Source organism: Gavia stellata, chromosome 28 (assembly GCF_030936135.1).
Source record: "Gavia stellata isolate bGavSte3 chromosome 28, bGavSte3.hap2, whole genome shotgun sequence".
NCBI lineage: Eukaryota > Metazoa > Chordata > Aves > Gaviiformes > Gaviidae > Gavia > Gavia stellata.
In genome coordinates this window covers 3,845,857-3,873,482 of record NC_082621.1, presented here as the reverse complement: position 1 = coordinate 3,873,482, position 27,626 = coordinate 3,845,857, and the positions used below count along the sequence as shown (strand labels likewise).

At 43.5% G+C, this 27,626-nt stretch overlaps 1 protein-coding gene across 1 annotated transcript; it reads left to right on the top strand.

Moving 5' to 3' along the window:
* Positions 1 to 1,050: 1,050 nt before the first annotated feature.
* On the top strand, positions 1,051 to 11,901 carry DCAF7 (DDB1 and CUL4 associated factor 7). Its single transcript, XM_059830468.1, has 7 exons — positions 1,051 to 1,188; positions 7,442 to 7,600; positions 8,010 to 8,121; positions 9,075 to 9,193; positions 9,811 to 10,020; positions 10,618 to 10,735; positions 11,265 to 11,901. The coding sequence occupies exons 1-7, from the start codon at positions 1,051 to 1,053 to the stop codon at positions 11,435 to 11,437; spliced, it is 1,029 nt and encodes a 342-aa protein (XP_059686451.1). The 3' UTR covers positions 11,438 to 11,901.
* Positions 11,902 to 27,626: the final 15,725 nt, after the last annotated feature.

Below are 27,626 nucleotides of genomic sequence, written 5' to 3'. Positions count from 1 at the left end.
TGGTTTCGGCTGGCAGCAGCTGTGACACCTCCTCCCCCTGCCGTGCCTCAGCCTAAAGAGCTGGGAGGCCTCAAGGCCCTCCCAGGACGTTCACAGCACCCGGGGAGCACCCACACTCCGTGCCGGGGCCCAGGGCACCCACCCGGCCCTGCAGTGAGGAAGCTGAGGTGCCCGCAAGGGCTGGAGCCAGGCACAGGGCCGCAGCCTGCCCTGCTCCAGGCAGGAGCACTCTGGGAAGCCAATGCCCACCCAGGCTCCATCCCCCGATAAGGCACCGGGCACCCTCCAATGCTGCTGCGTACTACCAAAAATAAAACCCCATAATAAAGCTGCAGTTAATTAGAGACAAGCCCGTCCCAATCCACACTCGGCGGAGGCGGGACTCGAACGCGCGACACTGGCGTGCGTCTCAAGTGCCCCCCACCCGCCTCGCGGTGACGTGACTGACATCGCCTCCAGCCAATCGATTATCAATAAGGGGTCAAGATCCCGCCTCACGCCACTGCGACCCCTGGTAGCCAGTAAGATGTCGAGAACGAGCGTGGCCTCCCTCCGGGGCGGGATCAAACGCAATGGTAGGTTATCTCAGCCAGGGGGTGAGCGTCCGTGTGGAATGAAGGGCAATGCGACCAATAGAAGACCGAAGACGGCCAAACGGATGGGTGACTTACTCAATAGATGCCCGAGACTCTAAGTGACGGGCAATACAGCCAACCCGCACCCAGCGGGCGGGGCTCCCGGCGTGGCTTCCGTTCCCGTTGTGTGAGGGGCCGAATCCCAAACGGCCTCCGCGCTGCTCGCGCTGCCGCCGGGGTCTGGAGCCGGGCCTGGGGGCGCGGCGCCGTGCTGCGGCCTCCCCCGCTCCCGCCACCTCTGCGGCCTCGCTGCGCCCCGGCTGGCCGCGCTCCTCCTCTCCCCCGGCCCCCTTCGCCATCCCGCTCCCTTCAGTCGGGCCCATCGCTCCCCTCCGAGCCCAGCCCGGGTCCCCCCTCGGCCGAGCCCGCTGCCCTCCTCAGCCCCGCCGCTACCCGGGGCCCCCTCGGCCGAGCCATGTCGCTGCACGGGAAGCGGAAGGAGATCTACAAATATGAGGCGCCCTGGACCGTGTACGCCATGAACTGGAGCGTCCGGCCGGACAAGCGGTTCCGTCTGGCGCTGGGCAGCTTCGTGGAGGAGTATAACAACAAGGTGGGGAGCGGTGGCGGCCGGGCCCGGCTCTACCGGCATCGGGCGGCGCGGCCGGGGCAGAGTGAGGGGGAGGAGGGGGCCGATCCTCTTCATCCCAGTGGTTCAAGCGGCTCCCCAGTGCTGGACACGGGCCCCGCGGTTGGTGTGGCTGGAGGGAGTCTTCCTGCCTTGCCCTCGGCAGTGCGAGCTGTGTGGAGCCTTCAGGTGTTCCCCTGAAGTGCAGGGTGCTGGCCTAGATTCAGGCTGGTTTCCTTCCTGCGACTCCTCTGCTGTTGGGAGACTGAGGGATTGGGAAGAGCCGTGGGTGCTGCTGCTGGCTGCTCCTCAGCCAGGAAGGTCCCCTAGCTTGAGCACACCTGGCTTGCTTTCAGTATGAAGGAAGGTTTATGGCCAGGACTGAAGTTTGTGCACATACAGGGTGTCTGAGACTGTGTTGGAAATGCACTGTTCTCATTATACTTTCTTGTAGTGGAGGACTTCTGTGTGATAACTTTTTTCATAAGTATATAAACCGCTTTCACTGATTTGTCAGTACCTTTACTTTTCTCTGAGAACAAGGGTGTAATGAGGCATGAGATTGTATCGTTGGTGTTCCCCTGCCAGATGTAAGCGGAGAACCTTACATTGGTAATAGAGACTACATGTTCGCCTCTCCAAACACTTGTGCAGTCATTTCTGAACAGACTTTAATGTGCTAGTCTGGTATAATGAATTCATATAAATAAAAGAGAGATCAGCTAATGGACATAGCTATAAAGCATCCTGAAATTTGTGTGAAATTAAAGGTGTTGCAAATACAGCTTTGTGTCTTTACAGCATGTGTGCTTTGTAGCTTTGTCAAGGTGCTTAATGGAGGTTATGGAAAATAATGTCAGAAAGTTGGTGTGGGGGATTGGGCTTTGTGCAAGGATGTAATGAGAGGAGGTGACGGTAAGGCAGGGGTGACATCTCTTACAGGGGTTAAATTAGTGCACTTGCAGCAGTCCTAGACATGATACTTCTACTGAGCACTTTGTAGTTCAGCCAGCATGAGTTGGCTGTGTGTGAGTTGTCTCCTTATGCTGGTGAGCGCGGTTGTGGTTCTGGGAGTACGTACTGCTGGGGAAAGGCAGGTCCCTGAGCTTGAAAACTTTTCATTTGTTTAAAGACCAACTTGCAAATGTTTTTGTAGTGTGTAGTCTGAGAAGCTAAAATAACAAACTTCCACACAGTTTTTTGTTCAGAAGTGATAGAATTGGTTAATAAGGGTGTATGCATTTATGTTGCTTTTACCTCCTTAAGTGTGGACCATTCCCTGGGGTTGCTCTCGATTACAGCGTGATCAGGTCTGCTTTTCGGTTCAGGCTTCAAGTGTAAAGCAGTTGAGTCAACCACTCTCTTTTCTAGCCTTCATGCTCGCAGTGGTTGCAGACAGAAATTGTGTAGGACTATGTAAATTACTGCTGTCTGTAAATGTTCCGCAGGGCTTCTCTTGACCTCTGTGCTTCAGCAATAACTATTCTGTTTACTTCAGTCCATATAAGCACTGCATGCTATGAGATCTGCGTGGTGTAAAGAGCTGGAAACTGATTGTATGAGAATGAGATGCCTGTCTGGATGCTGCTGCTACAGAAATAAAGATAATCTATGACTAAAAATTAAACTTGTGCAATAAATGCAGTGAAACATAACCTTCACTTTGCTGAGATGTTTTCCTATGTCTCTGATATTTCAAAGAGTGATTTTTTTTTTTTTCCTTTTTTTTTTTTTTTTATGGTTTTCTTGTTTGGTGCTTTTTGTGGTGCCTTCAGTACAGCTTTCCACTATAGGAAGATAGTTAACAGAGAGCTGTCTTGGGTAATTGCAAGTGTTCTTATTGCTTAGAGTATTGATGTTGTCCCCTTTACTTTGGGGACCAGAACAAGCTTGGGTGTGATGTTTCATCTGCACTATCTTTATGGTGTCTTACTATGACTCCCACAGCTTTGCTGAATCTTCTAGAGGATACGGAAGCATTCGGGGAATAGCTCCATGCTCCAGATTAGGAACTGTTGGACAGATACCGTGCAGTTGTGCTAGGTACACGCTAGTTGTAAACTCTTCCAGCTCCAGCTCCTGCTCATGTAAATGGTATAACTAAAAGAACAAAGGGAAAGAACTAAAGTTGCCCTGTTGAAGTAGTCCGTAACATTGTGCTGCAAAGGGTCTGGAGCAGTTGGTTTTATAGCCTGACTTCTGGGGTAAGCAGAAATTTAAGATTTTTTACAGTGGATGTGTGAAAGCTTTGTCCTCCTGCATAATTCACCCTTCACAGTTGAGATATTTTATATTGCCAGCTTCTGACATCAAAATACACTTACAGGCATGGTTGGCACTAATTAAAATAATAATGAAAACTCATTTTCATTTCAACTTTCTCTTTGCACTCATAATCTTTAGAGGTTTCTGACAAGCTCCAGACAACATTTCTGTTTCTGATGTCACAGTGGTTTGTTCCAAATAATTTGCTTTCTTCCTTACCCTTAATATACGAAAAAGAAATATTCTGGAATAGCAATTCTAGCTTGCTTAAAATCTAACTAAATAGGTGAATATACCTTTTCCTTATTAGTCTTCTGGTTTAGGGTTTCTTTTAAAAAGGTGCTTTTAAAAAGATTTAATGCACCAAGTGTTTGTTGCAGCGGAAGTGCTCACTGTGAGGGAATTACAGTAAAAGAAAGAGGAGAGATTCTTGTCTCGTTTGTCTCTCTGATTTTCTATTTCTCTAGTAATTACCAGAGCTTGAAATACTTATGGGTTATGTATATAAAATGGCTGTTTACACCTCTGTTTCATGGGGAACTCAAATCTATTGACTGCCAAACCCTAATTTACTGCTATCCCCAATTCCCAGAGTCTTCTAACCTGTCAGGCCCCCCACTAACAAGCTGTGTAGCATACCAGAAAGCTAGTTGCCAAGAACTGTTTGAACCCCAAAGGAGTTTTGTTTTAGCTTGTACACCTTTGCTGATCAAATCACTGGTACAAGAAGAGAGATGACTCGCTCCAGTTAGAACAACTAAAATTATTTGGGGTAGTGTTTCCTGAACTTCTTGGATTAGGAAACTGCTGTCAGCCTTTATAATGTCTCATGATCACTGGCGTAATGGGAGGGAACGGGGCTGTTCATAAATCTCACTGTTAACACTGTTCCACAGGCTCCTGGCTATGGCTTCATGGATCAGGAACGATCTGTGGAAAACATCAGGAAAGGCTGATTTTGGGATCTAGCAAGACAAAACTGGAGTCCAGTTTAGAAAACAGTGGAGGGTGGTGCTGTACACTGCTCGCTCCCGTCCCTGGAGCAGACTGACAGATTATGACCGCGTGCTTCCCAGGTTGCCAACGTCTCCTGAGCAATGCCTCGAATCAGAGAGCATTCAGGGTGGTTGTTTGACCAGAGGGTCATTTTTTCTGTAAGGTTTAGAGTTGCAAAGAAAAATTGATGGCATGTTGAAGATTAATTGGTGCGGTGAGATCTTTCTGATGACCCTAAAATAATTGTGAAATGTCGTTCTTAGTAGTTAGTAATTAGATTAAAGGGATATAGGTTTTTTTAAAAAAAGTACCTTGAACTTACTTCACTGTTCCTTAAACCATGCAAGAAAAAGAAGCTGTTATCAAATTTTGCGTTGTTTGATTCTGTGTCTGATTCTTTTGGATCATGTTGAAGAGAGATGCAATTTTTTAGAAGTTAATGTATGCTGATTAAAGGCACTTCTTTACTCAGATGCACTGTTGCAATTAAGCCTTACATCAATAAAGGCTTGGATTATGATAGGAAAATCCGCATCCAATTTTAGCGTATCTTGATGTATTGGAGAAACAAATAATTATTTAGCATTCCTAGCTACTGTCATAGCATAATTGCAAAACTAACGGAGATCGAACACACTGGTCCTCATTTTCCCACTGGAATGCATTACAGGTGGATGTGGAACGGTTCAATTTGTACCCAGACTGATGGTTACTTTCCTGTTAGCATCACCTCAGTCTTATCTGGGCTGGACTTCAGGCACTCCTTCGTGCAGTCGCTGGCAGCAGCAAATCTTGCCTCACTTGTGGGAGGGACAGACAGGACTCTAATATAATCCGCATCCTGAAAATAATTCCATCGTTCCATCTCGTCATATTCAGCCTGCAGAAGAAGATGAATAGAGGGATTCTATAACCACTGTATGTGATCAAGTCTGAAGAGTCATACCGCTGAATATGCTGAGCTAGGAAAGAATAGAGCTTCTCAAGCAGTATTTTCTGCTTGTGCTCCTGTCTCCAGGCAGAGCAATGCCTCCTGCTCAGAGTTATCACAGGCTGCTGCCAGGTCTGACAATCAGTGTCAGATGCCTGATCTTCAGCAGTTGCCAGGGGCTCTGGTGTTGCTAATGCAATTTTTGTTCTCTAACCTGGCCTGCACCTAAAAATGTCAAAGATCACAAAGATACTGGGTTGCTACACAGTCATTGCTTTTTCTTCGGATCCGAGGAGGGGTTAAACATGAATGTGCAGTGCAGGAATATATGAATTCACACCAATGAAAGTGGGTCCTTTGCTGTTTGAGATTTGCTTTTGGTTATGTTGATTGCTTTGTGTAGGCTTAACACACTCACATTGAGCTGAAAACAGCATAAGCAAAAGAGAAGAAATGATTAGAGGTCATTTGTCTTCTGATCCTGACCTTGCCATGAGATTTTTCTATCACCAAGGACAATTTGCTTCCTTTATAAAATCCGCTTAGTATTTCTGATCCCTAAAGGAGTTAGAAAGCTATTTGTCAATCACTTCAGAAGACTGGGAGATTCTTGACCGATTCATACTAGAGTGTGAAGTGTAATAAGGGGTAGCTGTAATAGAGTGCAAGGCAGACAAATACACAGTTTTTAGAAGCATACTTGGATATGTCTTTTAGGGTTTGTTTTGGGGTGAAAAAGATGGAGTTTCTCATTGAGGCAGGAAGCAAGGTTTGCATTTGTTGAGAGCGTCTCTAAATGGACTCAAACTGCTAATGTAATAGTTTAAGATCCACTGAAGCATTTGTTGGTTTTCTGTTATGTGGAAAAAAAATATGGTAGATTTCTGATCTAGTTTAAATGTTTTGTTTATTAACCAAATTGCTTATCCCAGAATATTTAGGATTTTTCCAGATAAACATCTTAGAAAAAGTCCATTAAGCCACTGTTTCCAGGCTGCTGTGTGGAAAGTTCCTGCCATGAGCAGCTTACAAACTAATTGTAGTGAGTTGTCCCCATAACGTTTGTGTCTGAACAGCATTTAACACAGTGGGGCTTTCATCCTGTTTAGGTCTTGTAGTCACTGCTAGGTTAAACGTATCCTCCCAGCACCATATTGTTCTCTGAACGCTTTCTGACATGTCAATATTTTTCTAATAACATAATGTCTGGGACTTCAAGCATTACTTCAGGTGTTGTCATGACCAAGCTATGTGGAGATAGTTTCTTGTCTGCTCTGCCTTGCATCACTTTCACAACTGGGCAAGTTAGCTGTTCCCGCTGTCACATTACTGTGCAAAAAACCTCATTTGGAATTCAGTTACCTAGAATCTTTCAGCAGACCAGCCTTCGTGGTCTTTTCACACAAAACATTGGAATAATTATTTAAAAATTTTAGCTTCCCTTTTTTTTTTTAAGTTCTAGTTTACTTTCTGACTCTGTGATATGAATCTGTACCTTAATTTTGTGCAGTTGTGATAGAACGTTTTGGTTAATGTGATGCTGAAAACAGCTTGATAGCTAGCTGACACGATCTGTCACAATCTGTAGGGTTATGGCCAAGAACTCCATGATACAGGCTTTAATTGTGGGTGGTCGTCATGCAAACTACAGCTTGTCCTGCTCTCTGAAGATGACATTGTCAGCATCAGTTCAGTTAAAGATGACTTGGAATAATGTTTGTGCCGTTTAAGTCTGTGATTTAAACTAGGCTTTGCAACGTGGAAAAGAGAAGGGTGGTCTTTAATCCTTTAGGATTGGATTTCGATTCATTTGAGATCATCTCTTCAAAGTAAAGCACTGTGGTGATTATGTATACTTCACTTTGCTTACGTGCCCCAGGTAGGAAGCAAAGCTTTAATGATTTCTCATTCCGTTGACATGCTAGTCCTTTTATATTGTCCTTGAGGTTACAGAAGGTGTCCTTCTGAAATACACTCAGTCTTAATGCTCTAATTATAAATGAGTATTTTGATAAAATGCTTTCTTTTAAATATGGCTTCTTATAGGTGCAGCTTGTTGGTTTGGATGAAGAGAGCTCAGAGTTCATTTGCAGGAACACCTTTGATCACCCCTACCCTACCACGAAGCTTATGTGGATCCCAGACACCAAGGGAGTATATCCAGACCTGTTGGCAACCAGTGGTGACTATCTGCGAGTGTGGAGAGTGAGTAAATCCTCCCTAGAAAAACGATTGTATTAATTGTGTTGCGGATTGATCTCATCTTCACTCAAGACCAGATTTTTTGTAGCGAGTTATTTTCCTTTCAGGGTGTCTTGCCCTTGCTACAGTGTGGAGGTTAGGCACAAAATCAAGTCAGAGCACTTGATAATTTGCTTTCTTAACTGCAATAATGTGACTAAATGTGAAGACTATAGGAGAAGCAGAATTATGATGGTAGTTGCTGTTTTAATCATCATATTGAAGATAGAGATAGTGATAGTGTTTTCTAGAGCTTTAGGATGTAGAGCTGAGAGGAAAGAAACCTGGGATTAACACCTTATGTTTTGGAAGTGCAAGTGGAACAAGTCATGTGATGTTGCTATTTAAGTCAGATGTTTCACTTTTCCTAAAGGTGGGTGAAACAGAGACCCGGCTGGAGTGTTTGCTGAACAATAACAAGAACTCCGATTTCTGTGCTCCGCTAACATCATTTGACTGGAATGAAGTGGATCCTTACCTTCTAGGTGAGACTGGCAAAATGCTACATTTCCAGTATGGAAAAGACATGCTTTTGAATTTAGTCTGGTGAAGTCTGGGGCTGCAACTGACTGCTTTGTCATTGCGTGTCACTTGTTAATTTGATAACTAACCAGTGGACAAACTTCTACATTATAGACAATGGGAGTTTCTTAGGTTAAAAATAAAAAAAAAAAAAGAGCAGCTCATTGTTATAGTGCTAAGTAATGATGTAAATGAACTCCACTTACTTCATTGTGTTCTGGAGTGTATAGAAAACCATGTACCAAGCTTTTTCTTTTGTGGAGCCATTTCAGGAGCAGGAGTAGAGCCAGGAGCCCTTAATTCAGTTGGAGGAGGGGGCTGAATGCTTAAGGTTTAATTATAGCCTATGGGACAAATTGTGAATCCAAGATGACTGATCCAGCAGAGGTTTGTTTCCCAGAAGAGTACAGCCATTTTTGTCAGGGGGATTTGCCCAGAGATTAACAGTGGTAATATGTCTTAGTAATTATTTACTACATGATTTATTTTTTTGTGTGTTGCATCTCTCATCTCTTAAGAGCTTTACAGCTAGCCCCACCTTCAGTCCACAGACACAATCAATTAATAATAATGCGCTACTGCAACACTATGATTGAATTTTGGTTTTGACATGCACATGAGACTTACAGGATGGGAAAGTTCATCTCAGCGTTGCATCAGGCTTCTGAATAGATTGAAGTAGATATGAGCTATTTACACTTTATTCCTATGTGGAAGACTGTTTCTGCAGCTAAAAGGTTTGGGTCATTTAAATGCATGATAGACTGTTAGCTGTTTGACATTCTTTATTTTAATTGTGTGCTGTTCTTGTAGTTATTTTGATCTGTAGATGTTGGAAGATACTACATTAATCCAGTAAGTTATTAAATGATTTGTGAGAATATTAATTTTGCTAACAGAAGTGGTTTTGTTTCAGGTACCTCTAGTATTGACACAACCTGCACTATTTGGGGTCTGGAGACAGGACAGGTTCTGGGAAGAGTAAATCTGGTCTCTGGACATGTGAAGACCCAGCTTATTGCGCATGACAAAGAGGTGACAGCTTTTTTTGATTGTTTAAATTGCATATTTTTTAAGCAGTAGAAAAGGAACAGAACTTTCCTGGCTTCTGCCTTTTTCTTGAAAAATTTAATGGTCCAAAAAGACAATTTATCTAAGATTAAGATACACAGTTTTGAGTACCAAACTGAAACTGTACTATTGGCTATCAAAACTACTCTGTTTTACTCATCATAGAATCTGGACTTGAAAATATGCTTATTTTACTAGATTATGCTCCAGAACATTTTAGAAAAATGAGGTAAAATGTCAAACTGGAATTGAAATCAACTGTATAGCAAGGTAATAAAAAACTTGCAAGATTCTTTAACATATATTAATTGGTGAAAAGTAATATTAAAAAAATCTGAGTCTGGGAAATTGATGTGTTTAGTTTCAGTGAATGATCCTATAATGACATAACCCTTTTAAGTATTTCCCCCTCCTTTTGGCAAGTGTAATAACGAAAAACTTGCTAGGAACATCAAGTATTTGACAGAATATGTCACAAGTAGATCTGCTATCCATATGTAAAATCCATTTTACTGCGAATTAGGAGGCAGTGTGCTCACTAAAACTAAGGTTATGTTTTTCTCTGTCCTGTTACTGAGCAGGTGTATGACATAGCATTTAGCCGTGCAGGTGGTGGGAGAGATATGTTTGCTTCAGTTGGTGCAGACGGCTCGGTGAGGATGTTTGATCTCCGTCATCTGGAACACAGCACCATAATTTATGAGGACCCACAGCACCATCCATTGCTGCGTCTCTGCTGGAATAAGCAGGATCCCAACTATCTTGCTACAATGGCCATGGACGGCATGGAGGTAAGGCAGCAGCTCATCTTCTGTAAGTGCTAGTGGTTGTGATTTTTTTGGGAGGTGGCTGGGTGGTAATTAGTAGTCAGTTCTTTAAAGTAAGGGGGCAGTGTCAGTACCTGAACTGGAGTATGATGAAGGACCGATTCTTAGCGCACTAACTTCAGTAGGAATTAAAGAAATGACTTTGGCATTATAAACGTGAAGATCAATATGGCTCGTATATATTTCAGCTGTTTTTTAAGAGGGGTCTGTGAGCCAGTTGGGCAATAGCTTTCACATCTTAACTGCAAGTGTTTTAGTCACCTTGTTCTTTCTCGGTTCAGCGCACAAGGCAGCGTATCTTAGTTTGTCACTTGTGTTGCTTCAGGGAAGTGTAATTCGTTTGCCCTTGTTGTATAACTCACAAGCCCTCCCTGTGAGGTCTGACTCCTTTTGAGACACACTAACCAGCTAGAAGCTATTATTTGAGAACAGTGTTTGCTTGCCAACCGCATCGTTTAGGAAAGGGCTGTATTTATAGCCTTGGCTCAAAATACTTGGTTTTCTGAAGAAACAAATAAAAAAATGCAAGTTACTAATTTAGTTGGTTTTTTGTTTCTGAAGGTTGTGATTCTAGATGTCAGAGTTCCCTGCACTCCTGTTGCCAGGTTAAACAACCACAGAGCATGCGTAAATGGAATTGCTTGGGCACCTCATTCTTCCTGCCACATTTGTACAGCAGGTAGGTGTGATCCATCCCTATCTAGCTGTGTTGGTGAATCTCTGAGTGTCTTTCATGGCATTTGCTAAGTCCTCTCTCTCCGAAAAGTTTATGCAGTCTTCTGCGTGCCTTTTGCTGAAGAATACCTGCAGTTTAGAAGCCCTTTAATAATTACTTTCCTAAAATTTTTATGGAAATAAACACCTACGGGAGCTTGTTGTGTGGAAGTAGTGAGCCCAGTGCCCAAACTGTGTATTTGCTTTGGCTAAGCTGTATTATTTGAATGCTCCTTATGCTTTTGCAATCTAGTTCTTAAACGTTTTCAGTTGATACAAGTTCCACCGATGGTTTGTTTTTTCAACTCTGTCCTGGATAATGTATAATGATCCAAGCTTATTTTTTTGGAGCATTATATCTCTGGCTTCAATACTCATCAGGACTGCAACAGCTATATCCTATGCAGCTTCTTGGACTATACGCCTGTTAGTAGTCATGTATGGAGGTTTCGTTATACCTTGATTCTACTTACGATTTTCTCTTCCATTTGCAGCGGATGACCATCAGGCTCTCATCTGGGATATCCAGCAAATGCCTCGTGCCATTGAGGACCCTATCTTGGCCTATACAGCAGAGGGAGAAATCAACAATGTACAGTGGGCATCAACTCAGCCAGACTGGATAGCTATCTGCTACAACAACTGCCTGGAGATTTTGAGAGTGTAACATTACTGCTTCATGCCACATTGAAGCAGGGCTGTATAATTTCCCCTCCCCTCTAAAGTAAGAACAACACAAGTCAAGTGGCCAGTATCTGTTGTTGCTTTGCATCTGCTGTTACAAGAAACTGTTACAAGAATCAATGGCAGGTGTGACCTGTCTCGAAGACTCTAAAATGCAGAGACATGCTGAGCCTCTTGGACTTTCTGGGTTCTGGTTTTCTTTTTTTTTTTTCCCCCCTCAGTTAAAGTTCTGTATATTTGTTTGACTGTATTAATAAGCTTGCAGGCTTTTAAGTTGCTGCATATGTCCATGTGTTTGTCAGCCAGCTGAGGCAGCACATCAACTAGTTTAATAGATGAAAGTGCAAAACAAGGTGGGGGGAAAAAGACATTGATGTTAACAGCCACCTTGGCAGGAATCTTTATCATTCCTGTTGTTGCTGCCTCTAAACTGTTTAAACGTTTGTATGTTTTTTATATATTGGGCTAACTTTCTATTGAGTAAGGTTTTTCTCCCTAATTCTTACTTTTGATATGTGATCCACTTCCATATGCCCAAAGCAGGATCTATTCGTTGATAGAAATCACAATAACACTGCAGGCTCCCTGGCAGTAAAGGCCTGCCAGAATTAACTGTTGCCTTGGCTCTCTATTGCTGATTACCTGGGCAGAATTTTCTGGTGCTGTGAAGTACAAGTACTTATTGCACAATTTCTTTACACTTTTCTGATGCTAGAGGCAGTTGTTACTATGGTAGGCCTTATTTTTAAATTATAACTGAATTTGTGTGTATCCTGCAGTTGTGTTAGCTAACAGAATGGTAATAGGTTTCAGAAAGAAGATACATGCATGACTTAAGCTCCCAGTAGGTAAACGACTCCTGAAAAAATGTGATTTGTAATGGACTTGGGATTGACACTTCCAATCAAATGATTTCTCCTCGGAAGACTTACTATCTAAACCAAAATAAAATGGTTTCACGCTTTGTAGCTTGCTTGATTGGCAAATAATATGAGCAAGATTTTGTGGTTAGCCTGTACCTTGGAGCTTCTTTGCGTTTGGCCTGTGTTCCTGGGAGTTCTTGAAAGGAGTGCAAAGCAATCTTTTTTCCAAAGTGTATTTGCTTTGTACTGTCAGGTCTTGTTGAATGAGCGAGATGAGTTGGAAAAGCTGGTCCGCTATCCAAATGAAAGCTGTTTCTCTGAAAGAAATTATTCCCTAATGCAGTGCACAAAGATGGATTTAAAAGGAAAGGAACCATGCCATTGAGGCTATGGTTTGGCACTTGTCATCCTCATATCTTTTGGGGATGTGCCTGAGGGCTTCCATTTCTGTTTTGAATAGTGGATTGCTCTACAGTAATGCTTTTCAATCAAAGCTGAGTGGATTAGGCAAGATAAAAATCTTTGCTGAAGTCTTAATATAACATAGCTACTCGGATGAATGCTCTGCAGTACTCTCCCAATGAAGAGATGACAACCCTAGCTGGTCTGTAAGGGTATACCAGCCGAGTTTTGATGTCAATGTCAGAAACCATCAAAATTGTCTTTCCACCTAATGAGTATTCACCTGCAGCTGGAGGCAGCATTATAAATAGTAGGACACTGGCAAACTTGAATCTTGTCAGTTTATGCAGGAAAGGCAAGTTGGGAAAGCGATTGCTGTGAAACAGCGAGGCTGACGCTGAAAGTGCTGTCAAATACAGAACAGAATCTGAAAAGTTTTGTCATTCTGGACATACAGAAATACTCTTCTACAGGCTGCTTCTCAATGTGGAGCTCAGAAAAGCACTGCCTTGTGAATTTGATAGGAATTCATTAGGGACAGCTTTTTTCCATCACTCCTTTTAATATCTGAGAACCAAGAGACTAACACAGTTCAAGCTCACGTTTTGTCAATGACATTCTGTGTTCAGTTGTGGGATTTTTGACAGAAAGCTTGATTTGACTTGAAGGTCAGTTTTTCTTATTAGCAGCAGTGCTGAGAGTAGTGTGTTCCACAGACAGATTTGATCTAGATGTCAGAACAGTGTTAGCCAAACAATTAGGTTATCGCTTTTTACAATAGCACTTCATCTTAAACTGGAAAATACTTATGCAGAATGAAGTGAAAATTAGGATTTTCTTAGCAGAAGCATTAAATGGCATTCACAGCTTTAGATACTCATACAAACATATGTACACAGGCTTGTCATGTACTGTTTAATTACAAACGGTAGGCATAATATGCTGTGTTACTAAGAGGGAGCTACCTGTAGTATTAGTGCTTTCTGTAGTCCCCTTTATGCTTCAAAGTCTCATTCTTGTATCGATGCCATGAGTAAAAGATTAATGCATTTGATGCTTAGCTTAAAAATGCATCTTTTGCAACTGTAGAAATGTGTTTTAAAAAAAGACCTTAAGATAATTTAGTTGAAAGTGAAGTCACTAAAAGACTCCATAGGCTATACTAAATGGCAAATGCAGTTTATTCCTAGAGGAATACAATCTGTTACACTAAGCTGACGAGAAGAGAGTATGTATAAAGGGGCTAACAGTCTCAAGAGCCAGGTAGCTTTTGCTACTGCTGGAAAACAATCCTGTTATGAACCTGAAGAGGATCCGGTGTCAGTCCTTCCATCCATAAAACTGCTTGAAGTTCATTTGTGGAATTGGGTGCTCATTCCAAACTCGTCAAAGGCAAGTGAAGGAATCTTGTAGGCTCCAGTGGATTCTAAATAAAGCCTATATCCTGTTTGTTTAGCCAGCTGGGGTAAGTTCTGGATCTACAGCATATTGCTTTGGGCATAATCCATTGTCATTCTTCATATGAAATTACATTTGAAATCACTAGAGGCTGTTTTGGAACAGGGAAATGCTACTTAAAATAGCTTCTTTTCAAAGAAGTCACTTGAAAGGTTAATGACTGAAAAGACATGAAAATCCTCATGGGTGAGATGTTCTGTAGTGCAAATGGCACTTCCATATAGAGAGGAAAGTGAGAGAGTTTGGTGCCCTTTTGCCAGCACCTGCTGACACAGTGGCAGGGAGCTAACTGTCTACTTGCTGTTTCAAGTTTATTTGCAAGATAAAATAAAACCTTGAGACTTGTCACTGCAGCCTGTGAATCAGAAGGTATAGTTTATCATAATTCACCAGCTAAACATTCAATTATGTTGGGTGTAAAGCCCCCATAAGCATTATTTTTTCCAAAGTTTATGGAAATAAATACTTTGATTTCAATTATTTTATGCTTACTACACAAGTAGAGGATGCAGAGCAACTGCTTTCAAATGCCTCATATTCCTTGAGTATAAAGTAACATTAAGGGAAACGTCTGAGCATCAGTGAGGTTAGCAAAGCAGACAATCACGTGCTGTTGTTGGTACAGGCAAGACTGATTCTGGGACAGAATTTTTTTTCTCTGACTTAAGTAGTTCTGTATCACTTCTCCAGTTTATTAATTCAAAATACTAAGTTATTTTTTGGTTGTTATGTTCTATTTAAACCAAGCTTTCCACAGATTTCTACTATTATGTGGACAACCTGTTGCTGGTACATTGGCTCTCAACCAGGAGATCTTGATCAAGTAAAACTCATTAGTGAGGTGAAAACCTACAGAAAACAGGTTGGGTGTCGAATTAGTGTGTAGTATGCAGACTCTGCTAATTGTGTAAATGAAATGGGCTGTGGTAGGTTGCATCTATGGGAATTGTACTTCTGTGTGCAGGGATTTAAAAGGCAAGGATTTGAGTGCTTTGACAATCTATTTAGAAAGAAAATACAGTGGTTTCGAAGAATGATGTGAAAGGAGACCAATAATACAGGTTGTTCCTTATGGAACCTTGAAATGTACTTAACGGGGGAGGCATTGCCTCTCATAAGTCAAAGTTAATGATCCTTTCAAAACTTAGCTGTAATTACTCTCCCGAATGTTCTGGATAATAGTAAAAAGATCTATTTTTGCCTGATGTTGCAATAAGAAAGCTGCATCAGGCTTGACTGTAGATCACTGCCTGCCAGAGACTAGGTGAGGGGAGGAGTCCGATATATTGGAATTTGCAGATGCTCTTGTGCTTGTTTTAAATGTAAATGAAGAAAGCTGAGTGTGTCTGTTTTGTTCTCTTGCAGATGGCACTTTAACAAGTATATTTTTGGTAAGATTAGGGGGAGAGTCATCTTTTCCTCACCTTTTCCTTTTATGGTAGGCATTTGTCTATGTTTTGTATAAAATGTTAAATACAATGGTCACTGAAATCCCAAACTGGCTACGGTTGTCAGTATCTAGTGCACTCTCATCTGTTTCTACTGAACACCAAAAACGTGAGCACTTGACAATACTGCTAATGTTAAACCGAAGCTCTGTATTCTGAGACTGACGCAATCTTGCAAGGCCAGCCCAAGTAATGTAGTGCTGCTTGTCACCCAGAGGGGCCCTTTTGCTTTGCTTAGGAATTTGACGGTGTTTGGGAATCCTCTTTTCTACGGTCTGAACATGATGGCAGTAGTGGCAGATTGGTTGTGTGAAGATGTAGCTGGATTCTTTGGGTGACTTATTTTTGTGATAGAAAAAATGCAGCTGCTCTCTGTAAATTCGCACAGCCTGAATTCTTGAACTTGTCAGTTCCTTATGTTAGTGGTGTTAATGTTAGTGGTGTTATAACTCTTTCAGGACACACTGAAAAGGATGAACGGTAGCAAGGGTAAGCTCTTGGCTCAACAGATTGTGCAGTTACAGTTCCATCAAAGTACTGAAGGGTTTAGTCTTCCCACTGCTGCTTAGCAAAATGGTCCTACCACCTCAAATCCACACTGTGTTATCCTGTCGGTTAACGCAAGTTCTCTCTGATACATATTCCCTGCTTCCTACTGTCAGACCAATATTCCAGAGCAGGCCTGTATTTATTGTACAGCGGACATTAAAAGGAGGTATCCAAAATCAGTCCTGGAATGGGCAAAGTACTGTCAACTGTGTCCCTGTTTCTCTCTCTCTTTGCAGAGAATCCAGGGAATTAATTGTATGTAGCACTTAAAGAGCACTTTCTCATGCTTACTTAGAGATGCAGCTGTATTTCCCCCTGCTTACCCAAGAAGAGTCAGAAATGTCTCATTCTCAAGGATATTGAGGGGAGTTTAGCATGCCCCTGACTCCTCTTTTTTTAGGAAGAGATCTCCAGAACTTCTGATCAGCACCTTTCACCAGCACTGAAAAACAGTAATTAAAAATGCAACTAAATACCAGTCACCCGATGCTCGTCTAGCGATTCATGGCAGACTCCAGAGGCAAAGGCACTTGTGAGACTTGCTTGCTGCTGTCTGATTTCAGATTATAACTTTGTCTGCCAAGTATCTCAGTGGCTTTTTGTGCAGCCTCTATTCAGCATCAAGCTAGGATTTCCATAATCATAAAAATAAAAAAAATACGTGTGGCTTCCATCAAGTTTATTTCTTTTCAGAAACTCTTAACAAAATGAAGAAATAAGCAATTTCTTGAAAAAATATTGTGGCCATGAGTAGCTGTAAGCCCATGTTCCAGCTCTCATCTCTTGAAGTTTGCTTTCTGTTGGCAAGACGTGCGACTCTCAAGTCTCCTCTGTTAGAGCTGAGGATCGGTCTGTCGAATCTGAACAAAGGCAGAAATGCAAGAACCGGTGAATGAAAGAGTCCTAGCACAGCTGAGAAGCCATGCATTGCTTTTTTTGACAACCTGGTAAATATGACTTCTGAAATCTACTATTTAAAAGGAACCTTTTTTTAAACTTGGGTTGCTAGCAGTGTAAAATGTAATTTAAATCTGTTGCGCCGAAGCATTTTTGTTACCAGTAGTCAAGTAGGAGATGTTTACTTTTATGTGTGTTTTCCCTTCTGCTCTTCCCATTCACAGTCCCGTTGTGGTAATTTCCTGAAGGTGTAATCTTTGTAGCATGATTGTACAAACATCCATATGAGATTCCTGACTTCTTGTTCCCACTAAAATACGTTAAAGCAATAGTAGTTTTACTTCTCGCCTCCTTTTCTCCACCTTCCGTATTGAGATTTGCAACTTCGCTACTATACTGTCCTAGAGGAATCCTAGTATCCTGCTATTCAACAGACATATGTTGTTGACATGGATAACTGCAGTGTCCCTATATTCCTTTATTTTTATGGAGAAAATACAAAAGGTTTTGTTACAATGGATTTTAACACCTGAGTCATGAACCATATTGTTGAAACTCTGTAAATTTTAAGGCAATTTTCTGAAATCGCTTGAAAGTGGAATGTTGCATCCTTTTATGCTATTTCCTGCTTCCTATGTAGTTTTATTCAGATTTTTTAACCTTCTTTCTAAGTTTCAGCCTCCTGTGTATTAGGTACAGTATTTTCTGCCTTTCATACTTTGTAATAAAAATGGAACATTTGTAGATTGACTGCAGTTCACTGTGTGGTGAGTTAAAACCTGGTACCTGTGGGGGTGAGCAGGGAACTACTTCAAAGAGGCTTCACGTACCCTGTGTGAAGGTGTAAAAGGGAGGGTGATCGCTTTACCTTGTCTCTGCAAAACTGGTGAAGCGTATTCATCTCCCGTCCTGCTGATACCAAACAAACTTCGTAACTCTAGCAACTCTTAAGTTGCAAGTTACTCTGAATAATTATATTGTTAGGAACGCAGTCACAACAGAGTTTGGCTAATATTTAAAGTACACTCGCATTTACTTTCTTAAAACAAGCCTACTGCGTGGTTCCTGCATACTAGTGGTGTTAGAGCGTATTTTCCAACTTCTTTGCATAGACCTACACAACAAATGGCAATTATCTGCCTGCATGTTTTTGGTTTTTAAGATGAGGGGAAGAGGGATTTTTTTTTTTTTTTAATTCAAATAATTGGTCTCTAAGGCTTTTTGAATGCAGGCAAATTGAAGACAAAACAATTAAGCACTCATTTAGCTTCTAAGTCCCTCCTGTGCATGGTTGACCTCTGTGAGAGGGTGTTTTCTTTACAGGCTCAGTCACTGGTGTCATTGTTGCTGGAACTAGGACCCAGAGGGGAATAGGGTGGCAGAACTTGGAGATTTGTTTTTACCTTAGACCTTGGTGAGCAGGACTGATGACTTCAGTATTTAAATTAACTCTAGTTCAACTAAGCTGTTGTTTGACAACATTGGATTCCTTTCTAATTCTTTGTGTACTGGCTTTGAAATAAAAGCTTATGAAGCTTCATGACCACAGTGGAACGAGTTGCCTGTAAAGATGCTACAGTGTTTTTAAGCTATATATGGACTTTGTTCTAGTAATCCCTATTTGGAAAAGATGCTTTCCTTCTAAGAATTGTTTGTCTTTTACCCTAGAGATTATTTACGTCCTCCTAGAATTGTTTTTTTCCTTGGATCTGTGCTTCGGAATTCTCCAAAGAAACTTTCTCAGCTTCCACTCTGGTGGAAGAAAGCAACTTCTGCAAATTGGAGCTGCTGGTGCAAAAAGTCAGGAGCTGGTAGATGGTATGAGAAACTGATTGCCTGTGAGTGTGGCAAAACAAGTGCCGTAAAGTCCTGTAGAGGAGTGTGGGTAGAAGAAGAGACAAGGAGAGGTTCTCTGCCTTTTGTAAATATTAAGGAACAGCTGACATCTGGCAGGGCTGACTCGCTTGCTCTGTGACCCTGGGAAAGTCACTCCTTCTCTCATGCCAGTTGTAAGTGAAAAGCATGTAATTAATCACTGATCAGTAAGTGGCTTGAAAATACTTGAAAGAAATCCTCCACAGTAACAGAATATACTACCTGTAGGTGTAGAGAAAAAGTGATCTCTGAGTTGATTTGAAGCCCTGACACTGTAACAAGCATTTAATCTTGTGCTTTTTCATTAGTACTGCTCTATAAACAGTCCAGAGTGCCCGCTCAGAAGCGAGTAATGATCTAAAAGCACATCATATTTCTAACATTCTTCCTTCTCTTCAGTTTTGCCCACTCCACAAGCGGAATGGTTCCTATTTTTCAACCAGACAGCTTCAGAGCCCCCTCTGCTGGAATGCTGTCAGGAGCAGGACAGGCACAGGCTGAGCAGCTGCTCTTCAGGGGCTGGGAAAGAGTGCTCCAGGCATGCTTTCAAGGAGTTTCCCAGGGCTGATGTATTCTGCTGGAGGTGAGGTAAGGTTTGGCAAATACATATTCTGCCACGCTGTCCTGAAGTTGGATAATGATGTTAGTTTTCCATTAACGTTGTTTTCAAAGCTGAGAACACAACAAGAAAGCGTTAGCAGAATCAGAAGTGCCTGGAATCAGTGAGATTACTCTTCTCTCAGATCTGCAGAAAAGAGTGCAGAACGCTTTCATGCATCCTTTGAAGATTTACAGGGTTTCTCCTCCGCCGCCCCTTCCCTTTGTATTTCTTCTCACTGCTCCTGTTCAGTGTCTCTGGCTGTGAAGTCTGAGATGTAGAATAAGGAAGTTTTGGCATGGGACAAGTCTCAGCCTGGAGACTGCTCAGCTCCCCAGGAAGGATGTCTCTACCTAAACAAGAAGGGAAACAGGAAGGAAAGAAGAAACAGTACATCTGATAGCAAGAGAAGAGGCTCTTTGAGTCAGACAGGTACGCTTCAGAAAATGGAAATACTACCAAAATAGAAAATAAGATGATGGCATAGTGATTAAGAGACTGGGAAGAGATGCCAGGAGTTAAATCCCAAAGGTCTACTCCAGACTTCCTGTGTAACTTTTAACAAGTCACTGGCTCTCTGTGCCATGCTCTTTAATCCCTAAAATAGGGATTACATTTCCTTTTCTTACTTCATGCTGCATGACGGCGCTAAACAATTAGGCCTCTATAAAGTTCGTTTAAAACAAATGGGCTAACTATAAACATAGTAGCTCCTGGAGAGTCTCAGTAAATATCTTTACTGGTGATTTTACATTAAGTGGCCTCAAACAGTCTGAATAGCTTTAAGTTGAAGAATGAAGTATGTTTTGTAGTTGCTGTTTACAGGAATGAAGCTTCTCTTCTGGAAAGCCGCAGCTTTGAAAGGATGTGGGCAATCTGGGTGGAAAACCACTGAATATCAGTTTGTACCATAACGTTATTGGTAAAACAAAGAACCTGATTCTTAAGCACAAAACTAGTGCGTCATAAAGTAAAGGTGAAAAAGGAATTACTCATTTTTTTCTCAAGTTATACAAAATAGGGGCGCCTATTTTGATAGAAACTTTTATTCCCGTTCAGGAAGGGTGTACCAGCTTGTCTAGGGGAGGAAAAAAAAGGTGAGGGGGGTCTACAGTGGTCCAAAAAAAAGGCCTAATGGCACTTACATATAGATAGTGTTGTGATAATGTCTATAAAATGAGAACAGAACCACAAATCGGCAGATAAAAATTGCTGGTTTAGACATTAGGCTTGATAGGTGGGTGAAGTGATGAACTGTTAAGGACAAATCATTCTATTTGCAATTTGACAGAGGACAAAAGCCTCAGTGAAATCCCGAAATCCTGGGCAGCTGGAGATGGAAAGAGCGAGTTTTACCAGGGTGGGTGTCTCCTACTATCTGCTGGGAACTCCTGGCTCACTGTCACAAGCTGCGACTAGCTCGTCTAGTATCTTTTGGACTTAAACCAAGTTTCTACACAAAGGATGTGCAATTGGTCTCATTTAACAGGCCTTCAACGGAGAATTTTATGTGCAAACATGTAAGAACTGGAAGACAGACAAAAATACCAAAGGGTAAGGTGACGATGGAGTGTTTCGACATCAGGGCTGGTGCGGTGGGGAATTAATACTGAATTTCTCCAGTTCTGGTCCCAAGAGTAATCTCACTAAAGCCTTTTTATAATGACCTTGGCACAAAAAGCAAGTGTGATAATTAAATTTGGTGATGAACAAAAGTGAGAGGCTTCAATAATGCGAGGGAACTAGAGTATCTTAGAGAATTGATGACTTTGACGAGTGAGAAATAGAGATAAGATGAAATGTAGCAGCAGAAAGTGCAAAGCTGTGAATTTAGAGGTGAGGAGACATTTCTGAAGGATGCTAAGGGTTTAGTTTTTTACTTCTTGGCAGTTAGTGAGGAGAGGAAGCTGAGATTTAGTAGTTGTTAAAGGATAGTGATGAGCCACCATGAAGCTGTGAAAAAGCATATAGAAAAAGTTGGTCCAAGAGCAATAATGATGCTGTCAAACAAGAGAGAGGAATTCAGATTGGAACAGGGGCAAAAAAAAGGCTACCAGGAAGATACCGCAAGTACAAAGCTTGTATTATGAAGAGAAGAGTGGCTTACTTGTCTATTACAGTGAAGCCTGAGAGGAGATATGATTATCTTGATGTATTTAGAGAGAAAATACCAAGGAAGAGGAAAGGATTATTGAGGTAAAAGGATAATCTTGACATGAAAACAAATGGCTCTAAGCTGGGCATGGAAATGGGATAGAATAGACAGGAAAGCTAGAAACACTTTTCTAGCATCAGAGCAATAGGAGAGGAGGGCCTGAAAAAAAGAGAAGTCTAAACACTGACAGCATTAGACTGGTTTTAAGATGGGAACTTTAAGGTGGGAGCCATGGAAGTCGTGTATCCCAACTTTCTGCTCACAGCAGGCCAGCTTCAAAGTTAGATCATTGGCTTTGTCCACAGCTTCTCGCTCTAGAGAGGTCAGATCTGTTGATCTAAGCATTCCTTTACAGATTTGTGTGTCTACCTAGTATAACATTGAGAGATCTTTTTATTATCCCATCTAGACAGTTAAAAAATAAATTAACGCTATCACAGATATTGTTGTTATGCTTTGGCTAAGTCCTAAATTCCTCCTGGTGTGTGGGATTTAGATTCCTGCACTCGCCCACCCTTTGGAGAAATTCCCCTCTCCAATCTAGTTTTCTTCTTTGTGTGGCTTATCCAGTTGATATAACCTCTTTGACATTGCTGCTGTGTTGCTTGCGAGCAAAACCACTTAAAAAACAATGCACTTGCTGCTAGACGTTTGCCAGATTGAAAAGCAGCTGCTAAACCATCTGCTCGAGGTGGGTTTCCCAGCAGCAGGGTGGCCATCGCCGTGCCAGGGAGGAAGGGCTGCACTTCTTTTTAAAAAACCCAAACCCCTCTGCAGAAAACCCCTCTGTCCCTTCTGCAGAAAAGACACTATAAAAATATCATCCCACAGGTGGAATGGAAGCAGAAGCTGGGAAAGAGCAGACAAAGCCTGGATGTCACTTTAAAAGGTATGATTTGATTTAAACACAGTTTATGAACTTGGAGTAGAATTCCTGGGTTACACTGAACGATAATGATAGTCTTTCTTTGCCCTAAAATCTCTGAAAATCTGTTGTATGCTATGTTTGTTTTGTTTCGGGGCTTTTCCCCCTCAAAGGTGTTTGTGTTTCGTGTCACTGGTGAGCTTTTTAGCAAGAATGTATTCTGCTTATGGTCTGTATGTTCAAGTTGCCTTGACAAACCAAAATGCTAAAGCTGAAAAAAGATTGTCATCGAGTGTCTTGTATCAAGTGAGTGAATGTTGCAGGTCAGCAGTTCCACTTCTAACAACAAAAACACTTTCTCATTGAGATAAACTCCTAAATGAAAGGGGAGGAAATGCTGAACCTTAAATATACTAGGCTGGAGTTCACTCCTGCGGGTTGGATCCGGAACTTTACTTTCACCTTGAGTAACTTTAGCAGATACAGTATGTGCTTACAGCGCTTAGAAACGCCGTGATTGGGGAGAAAATGAAATAGTGGGTTTGAAGGCTTAAAAAGCAGAAGAGCTGTTTCTTCTGTTACTTTGACATTTGTCGCTTAGTGCAATCCGTGGGGAACTGTGGGGGACCTGTGACGGCCTGGGGAGACAGTCAAGGTATGGCGGTAACAGGATCCTTTATTAGAAGATAATAGAGGATAATAGAAGATAACGTCTCTCGCCACAGATGGCCTGGGCGATGCTCTGGCTCATGCTCTCTGTAATTGTCTCACTTTTCTTTTGATACCAAAAGAATCCTGCTTTCAGTGTCTTTTGGGCTTTTTAACATTCTTGAACTGGTTTTGGTTGGGGTTTTTTTCCCCTCTTAAAAAGGTGCTTCTAAAGCAACAATTAAACTCATTGCCAAGGAGAGGAGAACAAACCGACGGGGTCAATGTGCGCGGAACGCGTTCCCTCCTCCAGGACGCTTTTACGTCCACCCAAAATAGCGGCTAAGGGGAGACCTGGGTGTGGAGACTGCGAGAGGCGGATGCTTGGGACCAGGTCTGGAGGGACAAGGAGGGGGGAGAGTGGCCTGTTGCGGGGTGCTGGATGGGGTGAGGCACGTTCCCGGCTGCTCGCAGCAGGCGAAATGCTTTATGCGGCCCCGGGAGCGCTCTAGGACCCAGCCGCGCTCCCCGGCTCTAGAACCCGGCCGGGGGGGCGGGGCCGCGGAGCCGCCCGTCACCCTGATTGGCAGCCTACTGAGGGCGGGGTCTGGGCTGCCCCCGCCTAGTGGCGGGAGAGAGGGCGGGGCTAACCCGCCAGCGGAGCGGGCCCCCGTGATTGGCAGCCGGCGCGACGGCGGGCGGGGCGGGCGGCGCGGCTGTTCGCGCGCCGATTGGCGAGCGATGCCGTCGGGTGGGTGGCTCGGCTGCGCGGATTGGCGGGCGGCGGCGGGTCGGCCCCTGTGATTGGCAGGCGGCGGCGGCGGGTGCGCGGCGGCCGCCGAGCGGTTTGTTTTGCTCGCGGCCCGGGCGCCCTGTGGCGGCGGCGGGGAGCGACCGGGACCGCCCGTGCCCCCCTCCCACCCCCGCCGCCGCGGCGGGACCCGGAGCGCGGCCGCCGGAAGGAGGCGGCGGCGCGGGCCAGGGAATGTGGCGGCGGCTGTGAGCCCTCCCCCTCGGCCCGGCCGCCATGGAGCCGCGGCGGTGACAGCCCCGCACCTCAGCGCGCCGCCGCCCGCCGGGCGCGGGCCCGACGCCCGCCGAGATGGGTGAGAGCGGCGGCGGGGGCTGGGCGGGCGGGGGCGCCGCGGCGGGGCCCGGGGCCGCCTCACGGGCCTGCGGCGGAGGGGGCGGGCCGCGGCGGGGGCTCCCCGCCGCACCGGGGCGGGGGCGGGGGGCAGCGGGGCCCTGGGCCGCCCCGCGGCGCGCCGGGCCTTCCGCGGGCGGGGGCGCGGGGGCCGCAGCCTGAGGGAGCTGAGCTGCCAACGGGGGCCTCGGCCGGGCCCCTCGGGGCTGGGGAGGCGGGGGTCGAGCCTCGGCGCTGCGGCCGCCGCCGTCCCTCGGGCCGGCTCGGTCTGAGGCCTGCGGGGGTCGGTGCTGGACGGGTCCTGCTGCCCGCGGTGGCTTCGCTCCCCCGGGGCGGTGACATGGGTCACTAGCTGGGCCGTCGGCAGCGCGGAAACCGCTTGCCGTGGGCGAACACTGTGTTTCGAGGGATTGCTTTTGAATCTTCCCAGAAGCGTGCGGTCCCGGGACGCGGGGGAGCCCCGGGCGGTGGGTCAGGCCGCCTCCCCAGCCGCAGGCAGGCCCGCACCCGCCTTCAGGCTTTTACTAAAATTGGCCAGACGAGTAACTGAGGATCAGCAGGTCAGGCTGGGGAGTTGAGGGAGGTTTTGCTGCCTCTAAGAATCAGGTTGCTTATTTGGAGACGGGAATTTATGGGCTTCACGGGAGAAATCTTTACTGTGGTATTAATTGCAGTTCTGGAGTCTTATCAAAATGGTTTTTTCTCTGTGAAGCTTCCGTTGAATTCTCATTTGCCATACTTAACCCAGACAGCAACACATAAAAACAAGCAAAGCAGTTAGAGAAACTCTTTTTCAAGAGTAAAATGTTGCTATCGGAAGTTGCCATGACTGAGTTTGAATGATTAATTCTTTCAGACTGTACGTCCTGTATAAAGAACTGCTTACGGAGATTTTTTTTGTGTTACCTAGTTCCCTTTTCACTTTAAAGAGGGGTCTCGTGTACTAGAATTAAAAATTGAATCGCTCTAAACCAGAACTTACTCATATTTGTATATTGGCAAGGGAATTACTACTGCTGTGGTAAGTGTGGAGTTGCATGGCTTTGTGGACTACCACTTCAATGTTCCTTCCCTACAACTGAGTTTAGTTTTCTAAGACTGTCCTTCATTATCTAGTCTGTATGCATAATCAGTTCTTATATTTATATTGTAAATACATAAAGCATTGCAAATGTTGCTCAAAGCAAAAGTAAATCAACTTCATTTCCTTTGTACTCTGCTTAGATTTTAAATGCAACAAATATATGCAGATCCAACGGTACTCTTCTCTTTTACAAAGAGAGTCACAGTATTCAATCTGTATCTTCTCTAAAGGAACCAGCCAGCTGGTATGTAAGCTTAAAATAGTTGAGAAGGAAGAAGTTGGATTTCCACGGAAGTGTTTTCCAACGGCAATTGGGGGCCTGTTTGTAAACATGTGAGTGCGGAATGAAAAGCACAACTTCACAGACCGCTCCTCCTTAGCCTTGTACGCTTGTGCTGGAGTAATCGCAGTAGAGCTGCGAGCAGATCGCTTGTGGTAGGAAAGCTCTAAATTCATTAGGCAGTGGTGATCAAATAGTCTAAATAATAATGGATAACAGGCTATATCACACTCTGCTTTTCTTCCATCTTGTTTTTCGTAAACTAGTCTGTGAGATAGGTGGGGTGGTTAACAGTGCGAGCTATGACTGAGGGTTATTTCCCTGCAGAAAGCTCCTCGGCAGCGTTTAAAATATGGACGCCTGCTTCTAATACCAAGAAATTTGTATATACCTGGGAAACAGAGGGGAGAGCGGTGTTTGGGCTGGCTGGTGTGTGGCAGGCCTAGGCGAAATGCTCGCTGAGGGCCCAGCTGCAGTTGAGTCTTTCCCTCGATCTGCTCTTTTTTCCTGCCTGTGTCACTTCCTTCCCTTGGCTCGCACGCGCACCCATAGCCGAGCCCGGAGCTCCCGGCTTTAGTGGCAGTGACACCCCCGGTGCGCTCTGCAGGAGGGGAGCAGGGCTGAGCCTGCAGGTTTGGCCCAGCTTAAATCCCAACCTTTGGTTTTTTAATTTGTGGGACAAAAGAGGGACCCCCAAATATGTACCACGTGGATCACGTTTGTAGAGAAGCTCTGATTTTTCCTTTTAAGTCTACAAACCAGCTCACTTGCGATTTCCTAAAAATTGGGCAGAAGAGCATTCTGGTACCACTATGACTGTCCACAGTGAAGGACTCAAAATTAAACTTTTTCAAAAACTTTTTTCAGAGCTTTGGTATAGACTCAGTTTGTCTGCCTCACTTGTGAAATTTACTCATTGCCCCTGGATCTGCTGATCACTTGCACAAGCAATAACTTTGCTATCTTGGTGGTAGGTAACAAACACATGCTTATTTATTCACTTTTTTCTTTTTTTTTTTTAAACAAACGTGGCATCATGTCTTCTATGATCATGCTATATAAAATAGCATCCTGGTGTATAGGGGTTTACAGACTTCCTGTTTTTACCAATGTGCAGATGCTTTTACTCCGTTTGAACTTTGTGATTTTTTTTTCAAAACTGTTTCCATTTCTGCCACAGCAAATACACTGACTTGCTCAGACCTGTGTAATAAAACCACCTATTAGTTGAAATAAATGCTTTATGCAGAGGCATAGCTTTCTCTGTGAGTAGCAGTTCCCTTTTATCGATGTTACAAAAATCCTTGAGTGTAGTTTTTAAAACATGAAAAGCATTTCCTGGACAACATCTTTCCCGCACAAAGCAGAACTGTGTTTCCCAGACCTACTGGAGACCTAGCAAAACAGGGTCTCTCAGTACGCTTCAAAAATTGCCCAGTTTTCATTTGTAATAACTTTTGCATTGTGTGATTAATGTGATGCTGCTGCATGTGCTTCTTTAAAGTCAATCTATGGAAATCCTCTATTTTGATGGAAATAAAGAAGTATTCATGCTTCTCGACATTAAATCCATCACAATCGTGTCCTAAACGGAAACATTTTTTCCACACACAAGTTCAGAGCAATATTTGGCATTCATTTTATGTTTTAAAAAGGTAAATACTCCTTTGTTTCTTACCTCACTGACGTACGGATGAATTACAGAATGTGTGTTTTGGTACTAGGGAGCCAATAGCTTAGTGTAAGACTATTAAAAATGTATAATCACATAAGATTCAAATTCACCTGAAGTTGTTCTGTCAGCCTTTGATAGTACATGAAGGGTTCCTTTTTGCATGGATGCAAGTAAGAGTTCAGCATTAGCGCTCGTCTACAGAGGAAACAGAGTGTACGGTGAGTGAGCTTC

Coding starts and splice junctions, on each gene's coding strand:
- DCAF7 (XM_059830468.1), top strand. CDS start 1,051: ATGTCGCTGCACGGGAAGCGGAAGGAGATCTACAAATATGAGGCGCCC. Junction 7,601..8,009: donor ACTATCTGCGAGTGTGGAGA/GTGAGTAAATCC, acceptor CTTTTCCTAAAG/GTGGGTGAAACAGAGACCCG. Junction 10,736..11,264: donor CTGCCACATTTGTACAGCAG/GTAGGTGTGATC, acceptor TTCCATTTGCAG/CGGATGACCATCAGGCTCTC.